A 14,405-nucleotide genomic window follows, 5' to 3' on the forward strand; every position below is an offset into this window, starting at 1 on the left:
AAAATAAAAACCTACTAGAATTTAGGCAAGTTAATTACAGTACAAGTACAATATTTATTACAGGTATCAGAGTAAGATATTTTAACTATTTATACATAACTGGTTGCTTCACACAAGTACTCTGTGAATGTGCTACATGACTTTTGTTCTTTCTTCTACTTGAGCCTAAGCCTGAACACTCAAAAAATAAACATTCGGTATCTTTACTAACTGGGAGGCCCTTTGTGATTGTAATTCCCCTTTTTATTGACAAATCAAAGCTTTGAGAAATCAGTATTGTGTAGAAGAGGGAAAGGCAGTTTGATTTTCTTTATTGTAGTTCCAAAATTAAACAAACGAGCATTGTCTTCTGATTACATTCTAATTCTTGGTTAAGGTAACCCAACAGTTTCATGTTAGTTGGCAGATTTTTTTTTTTTTTAAGGAAGTGTGGTCTGTATAAACCATAAGCATTGTTTTTGTGCCTATACAAACTGCTTTTTGGTGACACTTTTAAGTAACACAGACTCTAAAACTTTTCAGAATCTAAAGACTCAAACACAAATTACACAAAATCCTTATTATTTCATGCAGGTATAATTGTAGAAGTGCTTTACTTAAATACCTTCATATGAAGAACAGCTTTCATAAATGAGTATTTTTTACTGCTCATCCTTTTAGTTCTTTATTTCATTATCTAGTGCCTGTCTTCCCATGTACTTCAATGTGGCCTCCTGAAATCCTCCTTGCCTGTCCTGTAGAATGAACACAGAAGTGTGGGTGTTAGCGTAACCTACTACGTAGGAATCTTTTCAAAAAAGCAGGGAAGAGCCTGGTGGAAGCCTGAGGGTTGAAGATCGCTCTCCCAGCTATGCCTAAGCAGAGTCATTATAACACCTCAGAAGGCATCCCTCTGAGGATTTAACTTAGAGGACGTTCTTCTTGGGGCTTGGAAGCAGCTCAGCTATGCAGCTTCAGCAGGCTTCCAAATAGAGAGCAAAGTGACATGGGGTACAGCTCCTCCGAGCGAGTTCCACAAGAAAGGCTTATTGGAAAACCAAGATAGCCCTGCCAGGAGTTATTTTAGGAACTAAGACCCAGAAAGAGCCAAAACCAACAGCGTGAGGCAGGTCGGTATGTGATGTTTCATGGGCTGTAGCTGATGGACCAACTCCGTACTTACTCTTGGGAACATCTGCTGTGACAAAAAACCTTGAAGTTACTCTGCTGATGCTTTTTTGTCCCCCTACTTTGCAGTGGATGTAGCCATATAAATTAGCAGTCTGAAGGGAGATCCCAGCTATCACAAGAGCCTGTGGACAAACAAAAGTTCAGCTGGGACAAATACACTGCTATCTATGGGCTGCATTTATAGAATGTATATACACACGTGTGTATATGTATGTATATATGCTACTTAGGTATACATACATGCTGTAAGAGGGGGACATTCCTTCCAATAATAAATTACCTTCAAAGAGATCCAATCATGTCAAACAACAGTTCCTTTCTACAAAATGCCTCTCTCTTTATCTAAACATTGATAGAAAATTTTTTTGTCATTCTGTATTTTGAAAGACTTCATTACTTTCCTAAAAGCATTTATTCAAAAAAGGACCTATTCAACTGATTCCATAATCATTTCACTCTTTTTAAGCCTGATTTGTATCTGAAAGTTTCACATCCAGAGACATAGCAAACCTGCAGGCTTGTTTAGCTGACAAATGCCTTATTATATACAAATAAGATCCCATAACTTACAGATTTACAAAGAGCATCGACAGATATCAATCAATATCTAGCATTAACAGGCAGTGAAAATAATTAGATCCTTTTGTGGTACTATAGGCTTAGCAGCAGGCAGAACCCATCTGATTGACTAATGAAATAGCTTACAAAAAATGTTTTTCTTAGCCTCAGAAAGTTTCCTGGAAGCTATCCTATTTTCATTTGTGTAACTTGCCTTTTACAAGCACCTGAGCAACCTGCCTCCAGGGCTGGTTAGGGTTCCTTCTCCAACCAGCTCTTAGTTTAGCAGACAATCTCTGGTTTTCAAAAAAAAAAAAAAAGGTGGAGCTGTGGAGAACGACTGCTGGTTTAATTTTAACTATTGCTTGTTTAGGTATGCCATTTGGGGCACTAGAAAACAGCTAATGATTTGCAATTGATTCATACCCACAGCTGAATTTCCTGTTTCATTTAATAATAAAATGTAATCTTGGCTATTACTGGTTATGTAGCTGCACATGTCCAAGACACTTTTTATCTTTTCAAATGGAATTAAGAAATTATACTTAGCATGGCTAGGAGCTTGACAAAATGAATTCTATGGTGATTATCGAAGCACTTAATGTTTACGGGGGAAAACATGAAGGTTTCATAGACAACAATATCTTAACATAATGCAATATATGGGGTAAATTTCTTCTTGTATTTAGAAAAATGTGTAAGGTTTTTCTTTTTTTTGTAGACTAAATGGCTTATAAATACAGTATAAAATACACACTTATAGCTCAATTTATCAAGGTTTTAAGCACTGAGATACTGGTTCTTTCAAAAGGGAATGGTACCAGAGATCTAAAATCCTTACTTTTAAGGGGAAGTAACATTCAAGTCCCAAGGAGATGTGAAAACCTGAAAACCAGCATCACTGGTTCATTTTTTGTCCTCTCCTGTTAGTTTCCTTTGACTGAAATAAGTGGGGGAAAAGTAAGTTGCTACAGTTAAAAAGAAGTCCGTAATTTTGCCAAGCACTTAAGTTTCTCAAGTTAGATGAAGGAGTTGACATCTGATAACCTAGTGGAAGTGGGGCTAAAAATTACTAATCCATTCCAGCGCACAGGGCTTGACTGCAGAAAACTCATTGTGATTTCTTGAAGCTGTTTGTTAGCAGAATTTTTGTACTGTTGGAAGATTTGGTTCAAAGACTGTTGCAAAACTAACAGATCTGGGTTTTCCCTCTATCAACACTGTCCATCAGCTATAGGTCTTTCAGTACCCCCAGACTTACCAGCCATTTCAGCTTCAAGGAGAACAAGGTGCTAAAGAAAAACATTGTCCAAATAACTGGACAGATAATGAGGCCAAGCCAAAAGATTCGAGCTTCAGCTTCAGTTGAGGCAGCTATTGTAGGCACCTAGAATGAAAATTATTGAAACTACTAGTCACAAAGACAAAATCCACAATAAATAACAAATTAGCAGAGGAGGAAGAACGGACAAAATTACTTCTTCACCTAAATTTCACTTATTATATGCATAGAAGGAAGACTGAATAAGAAGAGAAGTAGCAAATGCCAAGTTTTCTGCCTGCTGCCCTACTGTACGTGACAGCATTTTCTTTTCAAAATGTTCCGGTCTCTGTTCACATTCAAATGAGATAATTATTCCTTTTGTCAATGACAGCTCCCACTAACACTACAGATTAGTAGTATTTTAAAGGCAAAGTTCTGTTACACTGACAATTGCTTTTAAAATTCAGAAATAGTAAGTTAACTTCTACATTAGATTCAAACTTTACCAAGGCCTTAGAAAAGTGTGAAACAGGAAGACAGTGTTACAAGCAGAACTTTAGTGTGAATACTTCACTGTCTGTAGTGTAGGTTCACAAATCAAAAGGGGGGCGGGGGGGGATCAGTCTAGTATCAGAAAAGCTATAGTATCTAATGTGGAAATCGCAATGAGCTGTTGCAAGTGCTAACAAGCAAATTTTAAAGATCCCCCACAGGATTTATCAGGTGGTTCCAGCTCAGACAATGAAATTCTCATAATGGTGTCCACTTCCATACATTTTCTTAAAAATGTGCAGTATCTTAGCTTAATTTAAATCTTGCATGAAGTTTAGTTTTCTATTACATAAACTAATACTTCAGTTATGCTTGTGAAATCCACTGATATTCCATAAATTAGTAACTGTAGCTTCAAAAATGCCTCTTCTGTAATACTAGTGTTGGACACCATAGTAACTGCTGGCGTCTCTCTGAAAGAGGCATTGTTATTCACGGTGCTTTATTTGGGTTCTTCAGGGAGAGCAAAAAAAGCCTCAAAGCAGGCTGCAAAAAGCCCTGGTTGCAGATTTCTTCAGGTCAGCACAACCCATGTGTCTCTATCTGCACTGAAAGGCTCACTGTTAACTCCTAATGCTTAAAAGAACCTAAAAAAAGAGAATTGTTCAGCAGGTTCTGATCTTTCCTAGGAGACCAGAATTCAAAATCTCACTCTGAACCTCTGACCACTCAACCACCACTAGTGCTAGCTTCTGAAATACAAGCTTCACAACTGGAAAAAGAAAACCCTGTGGACTCTGAAAACTGAAGAGTTTTAGTTCATTTTCAGTATCTGGAATTCTCCATGTAAAAACAACTCATCCATCCAACCATCCATCCATCACGAGACAGACAACATCATCCAACTTGTAAATACAGTTAAGTTACTCTATCTTACCTAAGAAAACCCTGAAAGATGCAATAATTACAAGGTGTCGTTAATTTTTTCATGTACCCTCTAAACCAGTGATGTTGCAGCAGTCCAGAGAATAATGTTCTATGCCTTCACAGTTACAGAAAAAGACAGATGTTCTGAGTCAATAAAAGGGCTATCACCTGTATCCCAAATAACCCAACAGTAACATTGCATTAGCACTATTTACAAGAAAAAAAAAAAGTCAATATACCTGAGAGCTCTGCATCTAAAAGACCTAGGTAATTTGATGAGCAAGATTACAAAAGGCTGCAATCATCCCAAAGAAAAGAGAGGGGAGTTATGGTGTTTGGAACATAAGTGTAAGAATTACTTTTTTTCCAGCAAACCTCAGCAGAAGACAGGATTTCAAGGACAAACCTCTGCAGCATCAGCAGCGCACCAGGAATTAGCTGTTTATTGTTGGTGAGTGACTTGGAATGTTTCTAAGCAAATTAACCTGTAAAGCAAGAGGGTAAACTTCAAGGCCAGATTGGATGGGGCTTTCAGTCAACCTGGTCTAGTGGAAGGTGTCCCTGCCCATGGCAGGGGGGTTGGAACTAGGTGATCTTTAAGGTCCCTTCCAACCCAGACCGTTCTATGAAAGCAAGAGATCTTAAAAAGTTGCCAGAGGACTGGCAAAGGAGGTGGAGAATGCCTGACTGTGGAAAGTAAGAGAATTGCATGTATTCCAGGACCTTGCCATGACAAAGTACTCCTCATGGCTAAACCATGACAAAAAACACAATCCACTCTAATGACATGTTCCTTCTAGTGGTACTATGATTTTCACATTAATCAAGCTACCATTTGCCAAATTTTTTTGAAGGCTTTAGCCCATACAGATGAGTCAACTTTGTACCTGTAGGCTAGAATCAACAAACTGTAATAGGTGAATTAGGCTTGCTCACCTCACAGGAATTTTGAGGTCGGGAGGTCATTTTATTGATACCATTGCTATTAAGTGCTAAGAAAGCTCTTGTTTATTGTCTCGGCTTGACAGAAGTAAGAAACTCTGAAGCTCTTCTAGTTTCTTTGCTTTCATGTAGGCTTGCCTGTACTCTCTCTCCGGGTTTCGCCTGGATCACAGGAAGAAGGTGAGCACCTGTTACCCTCTCAGCGGTGCGCAGCCCCCCCGCCGGCTGCGCTCCTGCCCGGCCGCACTCTCCTTGCAAGCGGCCGCAGGGCTGCTAGAGGGCACTCCAGACCTGCACAGCCACAGGGGTTACACCGGGCTCGGAGCCCAGGCTGCGTGCACGGCTGGGAAGGGACGTCCGAGTGGGTACCGCTTGAAGTCGTGTTCTACCAGGCTCTCGCCTGAACGGGGCTGTAGAGAGGATGTTAGCAAATGAAAGCAAGAACCTGCGGTCTTGACCCTGGCAGCGATGCCAAGCGCCATTTTATAGCTTTTGTGCTCAGGGTGGTTTGGGGGAGCACTAGCAGTATGGGAATGCTCTGTGATCTGGGTTCTATTCCCCACCGTATTCCATGAGCATGAATAAAATACTCATTTTACAATACTGAATTTGAACTATTCAGCATTGCTTTCAACATAGATCTTTCCTGAAGAGGATTCTATGTTGCAATTAACCGTGGGAAGATGTGTTTATTACAAAATGTTCTCACTAAAAAATAATAGAACTACCAGAAACACATCATACCTACAGTACCATGCTATGAATATCTGTGCTGCTGATGCATATGATGACGATGTTGTGAGACCAGTTTTGTCCTGAATGCTTCCTGGATGTGACAATCCAGTGTGCTTGCAACTGAATACTTACATTATCTTCTACAGAAGCTGGACAAAAAGTAACCATTACAAAGGCGCTCTATTTGTTACTTTATTTGACATAATATCAGCTTTACAAGCTTTCCTATGGATTCTGCTTGTCCTGTGCCTATGTTTATTAACATACTTACCCTTTTTGCTTCAAACACCCAGTGGCTTTTTCCATCTTCATCAATCTGGTTCCACCAACGCAAACCAACTAAGAGTCTTCCTGTCACGTTCTAGTGACAGAAACAATTATTTGAATTAATCAGTCGCATAATCCACTTGTCAGACTAACTTTAAAAAAAAAAACGCAAGCATGTCTGAAAATCATATTCTTTTATCAATTACTAAAACTAATTCTAAAAGCTGTGCCAGCTTGAGCGCAACAGTCATTAAGGATGGATTACCACAAATTGAGAGGCCTGTTCTCTTCTTCTAATATGATGATTAGCACAATAACATTGATTTAGGTAAGAAATTACAGGATGTATCTTTTCTAAGTCAGTTAGTTGGAGAAACCCCAATAAACAAATTTCCTCAGTAAGACAGGAGAACTGCAAACAAAAACACACTGAAAAAATGTAAGATTAATTACAAGCAAGCAAGCTGTGTGGAATCAAGCAAACAAATTAAGAAAATATTTCTGCACCTGGATGAATACTAGAAGTTTTCAGTATACTGGAGATGCATCAATGCCTCACTTCTACAAAACAAAAGCCTTGTTCCACATGTGGAGCCCCTGGGATTTTGGGCTGGCCTGACCCACCTGCCTGCATGTGATTAGGGCACTAATGCCGTAGTTGGGCCCCCAGGAGCCTTCTGCAGCTCCTGCCTGCTGGGTCTGGGCACAGTACTGCAGCTTTAGACATCCTTTGGCATCCGTTACTGAAAGTCAGTATGACTTTCTTTCTTTCTTTTTTTTTTTAAGGAGGAAAGCATACAAACAAATCTACCTACGGCAAGGCAATTTTCTCACCATATTAGTAGCTCCCATCAGCCATAGAGAAGAGTTAACAGTAACTAAGATATATAAATGTCTTAATTAAATGGGTTAGACATTTAATAAATCACCAGATCACAATGTCTTTGTCACTTTCATCAGTATACATATTTCCTTTTTTCTTTTATTTAATGGCACATAAAATACTTTCAAAGGTAATTACTATTCAGGGTCATCTTACCTTAACTGACCAAAAGTCAAAGGATAGAAGAAGGAGAATAGTGACAAAACAGGCAACAAAACTGTTGCTGAACCAGTCACAGAACAAGTAGGTAATAATAGCACTCACTCGGAAAAACAGGTGGAAAAAGGTGGCCAGTGGGTGCCTAGAAAAAAAAAACAAAAAAAACCCAACACAGAGCACTTAGGAAGTTATGGGACAAGAAGGAATGTTACAGTATTTCCTAACAATGTAGCATAACACAACTACTTTTACTCTATAATGGTATTTTGGTTTGTAGCTGCTATTATTTCATATGTTGATGTCTATCTTCGTTATCAAAGCAATAGTACTTCCAATAGCCAACCTTCAATCTAAAGCTAAAAGATGGAATGTGTTATTCATGTCAAAACTTTCTCAAAGATAGAACAAAACCTAGAGTCTTTCACCTGTTTCTTTGGTACTGCATGAAGGAATTTAGTGGTTGTATTCAACACTGTACCCTTAAATCCTCATCGTTTCATGAAATAAATCGGCATTGCAAGGCACAAAAGAATTGAGACATCTTACGCCTTTCAGAACTGTTCTGAAAACAAGAACAGGAACTCTGAAACCAAAAAAAAAGTAAAAAAAAATATAGCTGTTGGGTCTAAGACAAAATGAACCTTCATATGTAATGTCTGAAACCAAACACTTCCTTTTACAGATTTGGGAATCTAACAGTTCTTATGAATGAATGTTCATTAATTTCACTAGATACTTGTGCTTTGCTCATCACACTAAATTTTGTCCATAACAAAATAAAGGAGAATTTCAGTGGTAGAAGTAACTATATGGCATAGAATATTGGCCTGTACAGTAAGACAGGGGTGTTGGAGTATGCTATATTGAGCACAGGACAATTTTCAGGGTAATATGCCAACTACAAAAACTTACTTCTGTACGTTGTGTTTGTGTTAATTAGTTTAAAGTGACAATTAACTAGAGGCTATTGCATTTAAGTAACTTCTTCCCTTGAAGCTGAGTGATTAAAACTCGTTTTCTGAATATTTTTTAACTCAGCGATTGCCTTATTAAGCTCCTCTACCTCTGTAAACAAGTAACAGTAGTATGGCCTAGGTCATAATATACTATTTACCTATTAAATATGTTTTTCTATTATTGTGTATAATAAAATGATACATATAATATACACACAATTAAAATTGTTTATTATAAACTTAAATTATAATTGTAATAGTTATATTTATATCTTTATTGTAATATTATTCTATAGCTGTTTAACTGTTCTAGTAATTATCTATTCTAGAATGGCAATATTGTGCTTGTAGTACTACACACACATGACTGGAGAAGCAAGAATGACACACAGCTGTAGTTTATGTTTACTCCTGATCATACCCACGCTAACCTCAAACTTTCCAAAAACTTAATTCTGACTTAAAACTAAACATGTGACATTTTAAGTGAAGGGAGCTTTTTCTGCCATAAGCAGATGGGTGGGTGGGTGGGTGGAGCAGAGGGAATATTGTGAACTTTAAAAAAACAGTTAGTGTCTTGCTACTTCAAGTCTTGATCTTGTTCAAGATGATGTAAGAGTTCGCTACATCGCTACACAAGTGGTATCTTGTGCCAATACAAGCTATTCATAGTCACAACCCTAAAGCATTCAGGATGGACTGAGCTTTCATAACTGTATCAGTGGTTCAAATGTGAAAGTAACTTTAGAGAAGTAGTGTTTCATTTTGGAAGTCAGATGATGAATTACTGTTTGGATGCTGAATAATCTGTTCCAACATCAAGCTTTGAAGGGTGTCTACTAAAAAAACAGTACGTAAGCAAGAGGCTCACATTTATTACAGCGCTAAACACTTTATTGAGACTATAGAATATCAGTCCTCTCACAAGGATATGGCTAGCTAAGCCAAAGGCACAGACTTGCAGGTTCTTGTCCTAGGGGAGGAATATGGAGGTATATCAAAATTTGTACCTCATTCTTTAGACAACTCTCAATCTCAGAAAATGTCTACCTATTTATGCTTTTAAAAAAAACATAATTCTGAAGCTAATGGAATCCAGTAGATAAACCATTCACTTCCTCACCTAACAGAACAAATGTATTTTCTCAATCCACAGCCATTCAGACGAAACTTATAGCTCCTATCATATACGAACAGAATTTTTAATGAGATAATCCCACATAGATAAAATTGTCTTTTAAAACCTGAAGCTAAACCATCTGCATCCTTTTTGAAACAAAAAACTTTACAGCTTTTCTTAAGTGAAGGCATTTATATTGAATTGAAATCAATTTTACTTTATAAATATTTTTAAAAGCTAATTTCCAGAAATACAATGGCATTAAGGAATCATTGTATAAACTCACATGATTTCTTGTACTAATGGAAGACAGTATAGGCTTTAGAATATGGTAACTTTTTTTTTTCCATTCAAATCTGATAAAGGTAACTAAAACTCTACATTGGCTCTGCTTACTACACGTTTGCTCCTGAAGGCATAGCAACCCACTTGCTTGGACTTTTAGTTATCCTGTTGCATCTAAACATCCATATAGTGTAGAACTGGAGCCTTAAGGCTAAATGGTTACCATTTATCTTGTTACAATAAGCTCTGTTCAGTTTGCAAGCATGATGCCTATTAGGATAGGAATGAGCTGTTATGAATTTAGTTGCATCCCATATTCAAGAATCAAACTGGGTCAACCCTAAGGTATGCTGCTGAACCACAGGAGAATCATTCCCAGTACCTGCCCAGAAGTGCCAAGGCAGAACTTTATATGCTACTTCTTATACCTCTGTCTGGTACTTCAAACATATCTAGGCAAATTTTGAACAGGCTCTCTGGCTTGATGATCTTGTGTGACCTGGCTGACTTGAAAAAGAAGCGACCATATGCTCTTAACTGTTCCAGATCAAATGTTCTGGTACTGCAATGAACTGCAAAGATGGTGTAAGTTATCTGTTTTCCTAACCTTCTTATGAAAGTAGCCACTAACTAAATCACTATCTGCATACCTTTTGCTTTTAAGGAGCACTTGCATATACCTTCGAGAATCATAAACGCACAACTTGTTATAGCTTATGCGAATTCTAACCAAGTTCAAGATATATGAAATTGGGATAAAGTTAAAGACAAATGATTGGAACATGTTGTTATGCTCTCTAACAAGACAACAAAATTTTGCAGCACGTGGGTGTGTTCCAGGCTTGTTTGCACAAGATTCTTCAGAAATATAAAAACAAACTTCTGTGTGAACCATGTAAGGAGTTTCATTTCTGTATTCTATAGCAGAATGTTTTTCAGTATGTCGTGGTTTAACCCCAGCCAGCAACCAGGCACCATGCAGCTACTTGCTCACTCCCCCCACCTCCCACTGGGATGGGGAAGAGAATTGGGAAAAGTAAAAACTTGTGGGTTGAGATAAGAATGATTTAATAACTAAAGTAAAAGAAAATGCAATACTAACAATTATAAAACATAATAATAATGAAAAGGAATATAATAAAATAAAATTTAAAAAAACAAACCATGAAAAAGACAAGTGATGCAAAACGCACCTGCTGACCAATGCCTGAGCAGTGATCTGCACCGACACACACCCCCCCTCTGCCAACTCACCCCAGTTTATATACTGTGCATGACATTCTATGATATGGAATATCCCTTTGGCCAGTTTGGGTCAGCTGTCCTGGCTATGCTCCCTCCCAGCTTCTTGTGCACTTGCTCACTGGCAGAGCATGGGAAACTGAAAAAGCCTTGACTCAGGATAAGCACTACTTAGCAACAACTGAAAACATCAGTGTGTTATCAACATTAGTCTCACATTAAATCCAAAATACAGCACTGTACCAGCTACTAAGAAGAAAATTAACTCTATCCCAGCTGAAACCAGGACACAGTATGAAATTATCTTTTAGTATTGTCATAATGAGGGCAAGAAAGAAGAGCAGTCTCTAATCAAATAAGTATCTACACAAAGTGGATCAATCAATAGTATGGTTTTATACTTTGCCTGTCTATATTATCAAGTACCGTAAACCAGTAGGAACAGATCTCTGAACTGGTGCTGTGGACCTCCTACAAACGTTTCAGGGTGGTTTTACTTCATACTAACTCTGGTCTCGTCCCATAGACTGAATCCGTGGCTCGTGTGCTCAAGACACACTCCTAAGCTGTATTTCCCAGTTTAGGCTATGTTCTCCAAGACTGCACCAAAATATAAACCTTCACTTAAAATGTGTGCTGCTACTAAAGCACAGAAACAAAGCAACTCTGGGAATATTAATCTCGTGTCATGGCTGACTCATCGTGTAGTTGTAAAGTCCCGTGCACTGGAAGGGCAGACATGCTTCACTGGAGACTAGTAAAACAGAGTAATTGTATTGTAAAGCTACATATGTGATTGCTTGTTTGCGCATCTCAGATAACATTTGTGTTAGGCTTAACATCTCTTATTTTTCTTTGTTTACAGCTACAAGAAATATTAACCTTGTAATGGACCAGAGTAAACTGGGGCAAGGTGGAAAGAAGAAAGCAATATAAATCAAAGCTGATTATACATTATTGATGAGTGCATGCGTATGTATAATTCCTCTTGACATAAAACTCTTCCCTTGACACTCTTTGACTGGAGATTCTTCAAAAGCCACAGATGGAACAACAGCTCTGTCGCCCGGGACCTCGGTGCGGACAAAGCTGCAGTGACACCTCTGGTAATGTAGCGGGTAGACGGCTTAACCTGACAGATAAGATGGATCAATGGGTTGAGTTTTCTCCGGTAACAGCTACAAGGATAAGATATAGTATATTTCATGTAACATCATGTCCCGTGGAAGGAAAACATGGCAGCTTCATTGCAAATAACTTCCCATTTCCCTTCAGCTGGGCGTGCGACGCAATGCCCAGAGCGCTCTGCTGCACAGCTGGTTTTGCTGAAGACCAGAGCTCTCTCCACTTGCGCAGCTCTAACAAAACCACCGTTTGGGTGTTGTGTGTTTTGTGAATACGCTGGCTGTGGGTGTGCAAAGCTTCTGATTCCAAGGGCAGGAGGGCGCCGAGCGGCTGGGCTGGCCGCAGCGGTGCGGCTGGCGGGGCCCTGGGCCTCGCCGGCTCCGGCCCGGGCAGCCGGAGCTGGCTGCCCGGCACCGAGCATCCCCGCCACGGGGGCAACCCGTTCCAGCGCTCCACCGCCCTCCCTGTAAGAAACGGGAATCAAGCGTTTAAAGGGAATCGCTTGCATTTCAGTGCGCCGGCCCAGCCGGAGCGGCGCGGGCTGCCCGGGCCCGGCTACCTCAGGCGGGCGCCGCGACGCTGAGGCCTCCGCGGCGGGGCCGGGGCCGGGGCCGGGGCCGGGGCCGGGCCCGCTCCCGCTCCGCTGCCCGCGCCGTTACCTGATCTTTGCTTTCCGCAGCGCCAGCTCCTCCTCGCTCCCGAAGTCGAGGGACACATCCTCGGTGTCGTCCACCAGCGCCTGCGGCGGGGAGCCCGTCAGCGGGGAGGGACCGGGGGAGCCGCCGCCGCCCCCCGCCCCGCACCGCGCCGCCCGCCGCCGCCTCTACCTGCTTCATCCTCCGCCTCGGCCGGCCGGCCCGGCCCTGCAGCCCGCCTGCCAGGCGCGGCGGCTGCCAGGGCCCGGGAGGTGTTTCAGGGAAAAGGGTCCGGGCTGCCGCCTGCCCGGGGCGAGCCCGCGGCGGGGCCGGCCCAGCCCTGCGCTGCCCTGCGCTGCCCCGCGCTGCGGGGGCGGGGGGCCGGGGGCCGAAGCGCGGGGCTCCCCCTCGGGCCGAGGCGGCGGCCGGGGCTGGGCAGCGCCTCGGGGCTGGAGGACGCCAGCTGAGCCGGTGCTAGTGCCGGGCCCGGCGGGGAGACCTGCCTCCTCCCTTGCGTCCGCGTCGCTGAGGTGCCTTTGGCCGCCACCCTCCGCCCCACCGCGTTTAGGCCCGAGGCCAGGGCGGGCTCCGTCAGCGGGCCGGGCCGCAGGCGTGGGGAGCCGGAGGCCGCGGCGTGGCCGGAGCCCTTTGTCCAGCGTTTTAGGGTGTCCGCTCCACTGTCGAGGGCCGCTTGCTCACCAAACGCGCCGAGCTGGACGGGGCTTCGTAGGCCTTGTGCTGAAGACAAACCCCGAAAGGAAATAGTGGAGAGAAAGGTGAACGTAGGTGTACGAACGTGATACGCGCCCGCGTGTCTCGTTCGAGGGCTCCAGCCGGTACCGACAGCCCGTCGTCCTGCCCGCGCTGGGCCAAACCCCGCGCGCTGTCCCCGGCCTCGCGGTGGGCCCTGTGCCCCTCTTGCCGTACGGCTTTGGCGGGCGGGCCAGCGTGACCACGGTCCTGTGGATGTACTACGAGTGTGACGTAGGGAACTCAGCCCTTTAGGTGAAGGTATTTTCCTGCTTTTATTTAAATTGCAGATGGATTATGCAGCAGAGTTAAGGAGGTAGGAGAGAAGTGAGACAACGGAGCTTTAGGGTATGGGCAAGGGTTTCACAGTAATGGGGAGAAATAGTTCAGTCAGCTAAGTACGAAGTGGAGGGTCAAGGAAGATCTGATAAATCACAGTCCTTTGTAGATCTGACTAGCTACTAGCATTAAATAAGCCTGCAAAATAATAACTTCCTAGTCCTTTCTAAAACATCTAACTAAACCAGAATGTATCTGTTGAGTAAGTACAGAAGTTACTAAGGTGAACTTTTCAAAAACATTAATTGGAAAGTAGCTTTGTAGAAGTCCGGTTATTAGGGCAAGACAACACTTAAGGCATCAGAAAAACTGGTAGAGCTGTTCTTGGTGGGATTTGTAATTGCAGAGGGGGAAAGGTGTATTTTATGACTAATAATGTTAATATTGTGGTAGTCATATTTTGGCCTTGGTAGTGTTAAAACAACACTATCGTGTCAGTAAGTACAGCAGACTTGCACTAAAAAACTGAACAGGCAGTTTGTAATTTGATGGGCTGGCTCACGATAGCCTACAATATTAAAATATTTAAGTAGGCTTTCAGTCCCAAAGAAGATAA

The 14,405-nt window shown here is 41.7% G+C and overlaps 1 protein-coding gene across 2 annotated transcripts; it reads right to left on the minus strand.

The window, feature by feature from the left end:
- Nucleotides 1-290: 290 nt before the first annotated feature.
- TVP23A (trans-golgi network vesicle protein 23 homolog A) lies at nucleotides 291-13,326 on the minus strand. 2 transcript variants are annotated; one of them, XM_069809935.1, is made up of 7 exons: nucleotides 12,953-13,326; nucleotides 12,785-12,864; nucleotides 7,395-7,539; nucleotides 6,360-6,449; nucleotides 2,990-3,115; nucleotides 1,163-1,292; nucleotides 291-734 (listed from the first exon to the last, which is right to left on the minus strand). In XM_069809935.1, the coding sequence occupies exons 1-7, from the start codon at nucleotides 12,959-12,961 to the stop codon at nucleotides 673-675; spliced, it is 642 nt and encodes a 213-aa protein (XP_069666036.1). In that variant the 5' UTR covers nucleotides 12,962-13,326; the 3' UTR covers nucleotides 291-672. The 2 variants fall into 2 exon arrangements, with proteins under 2 accessions (XP_069666036.1, XP_069666037.1); XM_069809936.1 differs by having other exon boundaries at nucleotides 7,503-7,539; nucleotides 12,953-13,325.
- Between the last annotated feature and the right edge of the window lie 1,079 nt (nucleotides 13,327-14,405).

This window comes from Haliaeetus albicilla, chromosome 22, assembly GCF_947461875.1.
Source record: "Haliaeetus albicilla chromosome 22, bHalAlb1.1, whole genome shotgun sequence".
Lineage (NCBI taxonomy): Eukaryota > Metazoa > Chordata > Aves > Accipitriformes > Accipitridae > Haliaeetus > Haliaeetus albicilla.

Excerpts from the sequence above, each read along its gene's own strand:
- TVP23A (XM_069809935.1), bottom strand. Across the intron at positions 7,540-12,784 it reads CTGCGGAAAGCAAAGATCAG|GCACCCACTGGCCACCTTTT; the intron begins GTAACGGCGCGG and ends TTTTTTTTCTAG. Across the intron at positions 6,450-7,394 it reads TTGACTTTTGGTCAGTTAAG|AACGTGACAGGAAGACTCTT; the intron begins GTAAGATGACCC and ends TTCTGTCACTAG.